This window comes from Brachyistius frenatus, unplaced genomic scaffold (genome assembly GCF_029030835.1).
Source record: "Brachyistius frenatus isolate BFR_SWC_R1_liver_20210118 unplaced genomic scaffold, ASM2903083v1 Contig_479, whole genome shotgun sequence".
Lineage (NCBI taxonomy): Eukaryota > Metazoa > Chordata > Actinopteri > Embiotocidae > Brachyistius > Brachyistius frenatus.
Window position 1 is genome coordinate 95,001 of NW_027211078.1, and position 7,500 is coordinate 102,500.

Here is a 7,500-nt window from a genome sequence, read left to right on the forward strand (position 1 = left end):
GATCCACAAAAAATTCTCTGACGTCAACTCAACGGGAAGGCGGCCATTTTGTGGGTTTCACCATGTAACTTTAACGTACATCGTCCGACACGTTCCGCACTTTACGTGTTTGTCAGAAGCCCCGCCCTGAAGACATCTCCATGGCAACATTCAGTCACACTCACAGCGCCTCCTGCTGGCAGGTTGATCAGATCGACTTCAGATCAGGTCAGAAAAGCTTTAAGACATTGATGACGATATATCAGAAGAGCTTTTGTCGAAGGGTGTTGCCATGGTGATGCAATGAAGTCGTCCATTTTTAATGTACTGTTTGTTTCTGCAGCTTCAGATTTGATCAAACTCAGATTTAATTCTTCATCTGAGGAACTGAAACACAAAATAAAACACACAATTATATTTTTAAATTCAAATTATTTGTTTTGAAAAGACAAACAGGAAGTTACCCTGCGACTTCCTGTTTCAGCTCTGCGTTCATTTCTGATTTTAATTATTGATTCATTTGATGATTATTTTCTTAATTAACCAACTTTGTTCGGAAACTATCGGTTCAACAAACTTAACACTTAACTGTCTGCTATTTTTCTTTATTTAACTTTTTTTACTCTACACGTGGACTTCCTGTCACTTCCTGTCATTACCTGTCAGGTTTTCTGGACTCTTTGTCAGTTTTGAACTACTTCCTGTTTGTATCAGGACACCTGATGGATCCACATTGATGAAAAACAAACTGAAGACATCTTTTTTCTTTCGTTGTCTCTGTGGATTAACTTTGTTTTTAAAAACTGATCAGAGAACCTGAAGACGTCCGTGGTCGTACAAACGGCCTCAAAACACGTCTGTCCCTCCAGGAAGATGTCCGTCTGTCCACAGACGTCCAAAACCATTTGGTGGACTAACAGGGTATTACCCTCTTTGGACCAACCTGTTGATGGACACGTGGGTGTGGCTGGATGTGATTGGCTGGTTGGTCTGAACGTGGACTCTGACAGGAAGAGAGAAGTGGCAGCTTCACCAGTAAACTCTGAGTTAAGGGCTGAGACCGTCATCACACACACACACACATACTTCCTGCTCAGCTGGAAAACAAAGCAAGCTGCTCTGTGATTGGTTGTTTTGGACTTTGAATGCTCGCTGATGAAAAATTAAACATTGTGTTTCCGGAACCATTTCCTGTTTGCGTGTCAAAGTGGTCATCTGCTCACACACACACCTGCTCACACACACCTGATGTTTATTGATCGTAGTGATGTCATAGATAGATAGATATACTTTATTGATCCTGCAAGGAGACATTATTTATTATTTGCTTTCTTCATCTGCGTTATTGATACCCGTTAATTTGGAGCTGCTGCTTTAATCGGGACAGGAGTGAATGCGGAGGACAAAACGGGACAAAAATAATCAATAAATAAATGATCAATACAGTTGGTTAATGAAAAATGAACATAATTAAAGTAATGTTTTGACTTTATTTCTATATCCCCGTAAATCAACTTCTATGTATTTACTTGTGTCTGTATCTTAATAAGGTGGGCAGCAATCAATCAATCAGTAGACAGAGTGTGAGTGACAGGAAGTCCTGACCAACCATTGGTTGACTCTCTGAGCAGGAACAGGAAGTGATTTATCTGACAGGAAGTGATGTCAGCGAGTTGCAGCGGGGTGGTTGGACCGGTTTGAGTTTGTTCCTGCCGTGGTAGGATCTGTGCTCATCGCCTCAGGAAGCAGTGCATGATGGGAGTGAAGAGGCTGCTGCTGGTCTGCGTGCTGGCTGCTCTCGGTAAGACGACGTGTTCGTCGTGTTTCAGGCTGCTGAACTCTTGAAATCCTCTTAAACACGCTTCACTTCCTGCTGCAGGTTAAAGCTGCAGCTTCCTATTCACAGGTTCAGAGAAACAAACGGCAGCCAGAAGAAACATGTCTCTTTGTGTGTCTTTGCGTTGTTGCGTGTGTCTTTGTGTTGTTCCGTGTCTTTGTGTTGTTGTGTCTTTGTGTTGTTTCTTTGTGTTGTTGCGTGTCTTTGTGTTGTTATGTGTCTTTGCGTTGTTGTGTGTCTTTGTGTTGTTCCGTGTCTTTGTGTTGTGTCTTTGTGTTGTTGCGTGTCTTTGTGTTGTGTCTTTGTGTTGTTGTGTGTCTTTGTGTTGTTGTGTGTCTTTGTGTTGTTGCGTGTCTTTGTGTTGTTGCGTGTCTTTGTGTTGTGTCTTTGTGTTGTTGTGTGTCTTTGTGTTGTTGTGTGTCTTTGTGTTGTTGCGTGTCTTTGTGTTGTTGCGTGTCTTTGTGTTGTGTGTCTTTGTGTTGTTGCGTGTCTTTGTGTTGTTATGTGTCTTTGTGTTGTTGCGTGTCTTTGTGTTGTTGTGTGTCTTTGTGTTGTTGTGTGTCTTTGTGTTGTTGTGTGTCTTTGTGTTGTTGTGTGTCTTTGTGTTGTTGCGTGTCTTTGTGTTGTTGTGTGTCTTTGTGTCTGTGTTGTGTCTTTGTGTCTGTGTTGTGTCTTTGTGTTGTTGTGTGTCTTTGTGTTGTTGTGTGTCTTTGTGTCTGTGTTGTGTGTCTTTGTGTCTGTGTTGTGTGTCTTTGTGTTGTTGTGTGTCTTTGTGTTGTTGTGTGTCTCTTCTTTCTGCTGGACTTCAACATGAAACTCCGTTTTTATCTCTTTGAAACTTTATTGAATCTGTTTGAAGGAGTTTTATTGAAACCTGACTCTGTTGGCCCCTCCCCTCTCCTCTAGGGGCGGGGCTTGCGACCAGCCGCTTAGTGCCCGGAGCTCCGTCCAACATCAGCAGCAGCGACCGCAGCCTCCACCAGGTCGTCCTGGACGCCGCCTACTTCTACAACAACCAATCAAACGACGCCTTCCTCTTCAAGCCCTCCGCCATCCTCAGAGCGCAGCGGCAGGTACGACCCTGCAGGGTCAAAGGTCACAGACTGTCCAGGAGAGCAAACACTTCCTGTTAGAATTTTGTTTGTTTGTTTGTGTTTATTTGTTAGGCTGTGTGTCTCTTTGTGTTTGTTTACTTGTTTGTTTGTTTGTTTGTTTCAGGTGGTCAGAGGGATCCTGTACATCGTAGATCTGAACATTTCGAGGACCGTGTGTCGTAAACGAAACGTGAACATCGTGCACCTGTCGAGCTGCCAGCTGCAGCCTGCAGGTCGTCTGCAGCAGGTGAGTCTCGTCTGATTGGACGAAGGTGTTCCTCAGGTTACAGGTGAGAACATGCTCAGACATGCAGGCAGCAGACCGTCAGGAGGTCAAAGGTCAGACAGCTTTTTGATCTTTATAAAGAAACGGGCGGAAAAATAAAACCCGGAACATGAAGATGTTATTCTGAGCTGCGCTGTCACTGAAGTGTGTTGTTTGTTTGTTTGTTTGTTTGTTTTATGCAGACGCTGCAGTGTCACGCTGATGTCTGGCTGATCCCCTGGCAGAAACAAACCAAGACCGCTTTATTTTGTAAACCCTGAGCCCGGCAGCTTCCTGCTCCGCCCTCCTCATGGTCTCCACGGCGACGTCACATGTGACTCTCATCAGACCTGATCAATTCAGACATCAGTCAATCAAATCAATCAACCTGTTTTTTCTTCTTAAAATGTGTAAACAAATCAAAAGAATCAATAAAACGAGACTCTGAAGTTTATCGCCGTTTGTCTCTAAAACCTCCTGAAACTAAAAACACGAGACCAAACCTCAATCAGCAGCTTTTATTCTGAAACAGCCTGACAGGAAGGCAGCTTCGCTCACTGCATAAAACAGGAAGTGGGAATGTAAACTAACCTGACAGGTCAGTCTGCAGCGGATCGAAGGAAACCTTTGTTATTAGAATTTCAAAATAAAATCTGAAATTAATTTGGCACAAAAACTTTTTACCACAAAAAACAACAAACATCTAAAAAGTTTTGAATGTGATCGATCAGATCGTTACCGCAGCGGAAAATTAATCAGCAAATATTTTCAGAATAAATTAATCAATAAAGTCACATAAATCAATAACTTCAAACGAGATGAGATGAAACAGAATATCGATGAGCTGCTGTCCTGATCGATCAAAGCTAGGAGGCGACGTAAAGGGGCGGGAACTCCTAAAAACCACCTGGTTATTCACGCCGAGGTGACGCAACATGAGATGAGAAAACCCTGTTGCTAGGCAACAACAACATGGACAGCAACAGTTTAGCCCGCTAGCAGGCGGGTAACATGATGCAGGAGATATAAAGACGTAACGATGTTGGAACGTTTTCCTCAGAATGATTTTTCAACTACGAAAGAAATGACTGAAATCACGATAAATGAACCGAATGAAAAACTAACGTCGTCACAACTCGCAGCTTTCAGGAGACGTTGGAACGGCGTGAACACCACCAGGGGGCGACGTTCATACCAGCTCTTCTCGTGAACACGACCTCGTCTAAACGCAGTAACTGACACGGCGGTGTGTTACATGTTGGGACCGGTGAGGGGGCGGGGCTAGGTGGGGCGGGGCTAGGTGGGGTGTCGCATAAGTTAATTAGCATGTGATGCGTGAGACTTTGTTGTTTTCAGCCATTGAGCTCCGACGAACGAAGTCGTTAAATGTTGTTAAACACAAACTTGACCAGAAGTTGAGTCTCACGGCTCTCACCCTCTTTAGCCATGCGAAGAACTTAAAACTGATTTAACGATTGAACGAAACGGTGAAGAAAAAGAAATCTGAGCAGAAATTCGGTCCCTGAATGTGTTCGTAAATGTTTCAGTGATTTGTTTAAGTGACGCTTCGTGACGTCAGGAAGCTCCATCGATCACCTGCAGGTGGCGCCAGATCAAACGTTCTGGAGACCACAAAAGTCGGAGCTGTGTTAATCTTCCAGTCTTTAGTTACGAAATGTTGAGCGAGCTCCGCCTCCTCGAGCATCGCGGAGACGAGCGGCGGACATCCATCGGATCCTCTCACAGATCTCGGAGGTCCAACTTGGCGACGTACGGCGAGCGGAAGGAACCGAGGAACAAGCTGCCGTCGTGCTCGTGGGCCTCACTGACGTACGCCGCAACCTCGCCGTTCGGGTCGTGGAAACTCCGCGTACAGACGCCGCCGTCATGGAGCTCCGCCACCAAACTGTACCGAGGAACGAACTTCATCAGAACCTCCTGACTGAAGAGCTGAGAAGAAGGAGGAGGAGGAGGAGCAGGAGGAAGAGGAGGATCAGGTCAGAACAGAAGATGAAGATAGAAGATGATTTATGACCGAACGAAATCTACTTTGTTTGTCCGATGACCTCGCGCTGTATCAGGGGGAGGGGCCCTGCAGCAGGACCAATCACAGTCATGTTACTTTGTAGACACACAAGTCTGGGACGGGTCCGGTCCCTGGTTCTGGGTCCACCTGGTTATGGTCTGTCCTCTTACCTTGAATATGAGCTTCTTGATCCAGGGTCTCTGGGACAGGAAGTCCAGCATGGAGAAGCCCGGGTTCGGTCGCACCGCCGACATGGCGACCCAGTAACCTCCGCTGGAGCTGGGACGGATGTTGTCAGGGAAACCAGGCAGGTTGTCCATGAAGGTGTCCATCCCACCTTTATTCAGCCCAGCAACGTGGACTCTGAGAGACACGGAGACACACTCATGACGTTACTGATCTGCTGACACCTGATTTCTAACCTTCAACAGAGTCTTCATCACCAGAGCAGGAAGAATTAAAATAAACCAACAACAACACCTCCCACGGCAAACGCACACACACTTGATGTGGGTAAAATGCTCTCAGGATGCCTGTTTCCATGGCAACAGAGATCCAGACTCAGTGACAGGGTCCTCCATCAGAGGGTTGTGTAATGTTCATCACACATGAAACAGTGTGATTAATTATCATTATTAATATGCCCTGCAGGTATAGGTGTTCCAGGTGTTTTCAGTGTTCCAGGTGTTTTCAGTGTTCCAGGTGTTTTCAATGTTTCAGGTGTTCCAGGTGTTTTCAGTGTTTCAAGTGTTTTCAGCTGTTCCAGGTGTTTTAGGTGTTTTCAGTGTTCCAGGTGTTTTCAGTGTTTCATGTGTTCCATGCGCTTTCAATGTTTCAGGTGGTCCAGGTGTTTTCAGTGTTTCAGGTGTTTTCAGGTGTTCGAGGTGTTTTCAGTGTTTCAGGTGTTTTCAGGTGTTCGAGGTGTTTTCAGTGTTTCAGGTGTTTTCAGCTGTTCCAGGTGTTCCAGGTGTTTTCAGTGTTTCAGGTGTTTTCAGGTGTTCGAGGTGTTTTCAGTGTTTCAGGTGTTTTCAGCTGTTCCAGGTGTTCCAGGTGTTTTCAGTGTTTCAGGTGTTTTCAGGTGTTCCAGGTGTTTTCAGTGTTTCAGGTGTTTTCAATGTTTCAGGTGTTCCAGGTGTTTTCAGCTGTTCCAGGTGTTTTCAGTGTTCCAGTGTTCCAGGTGTTCCAGTGTTCCAGGTGTTCCAGTGTTCCAGGTGTTCCAGGTGTTTCAGTGTTCCAGGTGTTCCAGGTGTTTTCCGTGTTTCAGGTGTTTTCAGCTGTTTTCAGTGTTTCAGTGTTCCAGGTGTTCCAGTGTTCCAGGTGTTCCAGTGTTCCAGGTGTTCCAGGTGTTTCAGTGTTCCAGGTGTTTCGGTGTTCCAGTGTTCCAGGTGTTCCAGGTGTTCCAGTGTTCCAGGTGTTCCAGGTGTTTCAGTGTTCCAGGTGTTCCAGTGTTCCAGGTGTTCCAGGTGTTCCAGTGTTCCAGGTGTTCCAGGTGTTTCAGTGTTCCAGGTGTTCCAGTGTTCCAGGTGTTTCGGTGTTCCAGGTGTTTCGGTGTTCCAGGTGTTTCGGTGTTCCAGTGTTCCAGGTGTTCCAGGTGTTCCAGTGTTCCAGGTGTTCCAGTGTTCCAGGTGTTTCGGTGTTCCAGGTGTTTCGGTGTTCCAGGTGTTTCGGTGTTCCAGTGTTCCAGGTGTTCCAGTGTTCCAGGTGTTTCAGTGTTCCAGGTGTTTCAGTGTTCTAGGTGAGTTACCTGCGGATGCGGGCCATGGTGGTCTCTGCCACCAGCACCGACTCCTCGTCCGGCAGCAGGTGGATGCCGTTGGGGAATCGAAGGTTCTCCATCACCACCGTCAGCTCTCGGCTCTCCGTGTCAAACTCTAAAACTCTGAGAACAAAAACAACGTTTAGTGAAGAGCAGGAAGCCCGTCAGGCTTTTAATGTGAAAGGATGTTAACAGGAAGTTGTTTCCAAATGTTTTCTTATTAAACACGTAGACCGAGAAGGTGATTTTCACAATGTTTTCAGAAACTGAACTTCCTGTTGACGTGTTTGGAAACACGCTAACAGGCGTGTTGTCGTACCGCCCGTCGGCGGTGGCCTCCATGATCAGGTGCATGTAGTCTCTGCGCTGCCACCTGCTGCTCGAGTCCGTGAAGTACAGCTTCTTCCCATCCTGCGTCACCGCCACGTCATTGATGAACGACAGCTTCCTGCCGGCGACCACCTGACCGCCCGACACCAACCTGACAGCCTCACCTGCAGAGACCACAACATGGGATTCTGTCTGTAAATCAGGTGGGGAAAA

At 46.2% G+C, this 7,500-nt stretch overlaps 3 protein-coding genes and 1 long non-coding RNA gene across 4 annotated transcripts in view; 3 read left to right on the forward strand and 1 right to left on the reverse strand.

The window, feature by feature from the left end:
• Positions 1-1,163, forward strand: part of LOC138614300 (synapse differentiation-inducing gene protein 1) — a 6,436-nt gene extending 5,273 nt beyond the window's left edge. Inside the window, exon 4 of the mRNA XM_069687666.1 lies at positions 1-1,163. This exon is cut by the window's left edge and continues 672 nt beyond it. The gene's annotated coding sequence lies outside the window, so the exon portion shown is untranslated.
• Positions 1,164-1,614: 451 nt separating this feature from the next.
• On the forward strand, positions 1,615-3,629 carry LOC138614301 (cystatin-F). The gene is made up of 4 exons (XM_069687667.1): positions 1,615-1,780; positions 2,723-2,889; positions 3,035-3,157; positions 3,379-3,629. Exons 1-4 carry the CDS (start codon positions 1,732-1,734, stop codon positions 3,454-3,456), a joined length of 417 nt encoding a protein of 138 aa, XP_069543768.1. The 5' UTR covers positions 1,615-1,731; the 3' UTR covers positions 3,457-3,629.
• Positions 3,630-4,594: 965 nt separating this feature from the next.
• The window catches only part of apmap (adipocyte plasma membrane associated protein), a 5,888-nt gene continuing 2,982 nt past the window's right edge, over positions 4,595-7,500 (reverse strand). Inside the window, exons 6-9 of the mRNA XM_069687665.1 lie at positions 7,277-7,451; positions 6,946-7,080; positions 5,372-5,564; positions 4,595-5,125 (exon numbers count right to left, since the gene is read on the reverse strand). Of these exons, the coding sequence (XP_069543766.1) occupies positions 4,916-5,125; positions 5,372-5,564; positions 6,946-7,080; positions 7,277-7,451 (713 nt within the window). The 3' untranslated portion in view covers positions 4,595-4,915. The remainder of the gene's footprint in view (positions 5,126-5,371; positions 5,565-6,945; positions 7,081-7,276; positions 7,452-7,500) is intronic.
• On the forward strand, positions 5,865-6,480 carry LOC138614302 (uncharacterized). Its single transcript, XR_011310257.1, has 3 exons — positions 5,865-6,103; positions 6,160-6,324; positions 6,439-6,480. It is a non-coding gene; the product is annotated as an uncharacterized lncRNA (long non-coding RNA).

Excerpts from the sequence above, each read along its gene's own strand:
- LOC138614301 (XM_069687667.1), top strand. The coding sequence starts at position 1,732 with ATGATGGGAGTGAAGAGGCTGCTGCTGGTCTGCGTGCTGGCTGCTCTC. Across the intron at positions 2,890-3,034 it reads TCCTCAGAGCGCAGCGGCAG|GTGGTCAGAGGGATCCTGTA; the intron begins GTACGACCCTGC and ends TGTTTGTTTCAG. Across the intron at positions 3,158-3,378 it reads CTGCAGGTCGTCTGCAGCAG|ACGCTGCAGTGTCACGCTGA; the intron begins GTGAGTCTCGTC and ends TGTTTTATGCAG.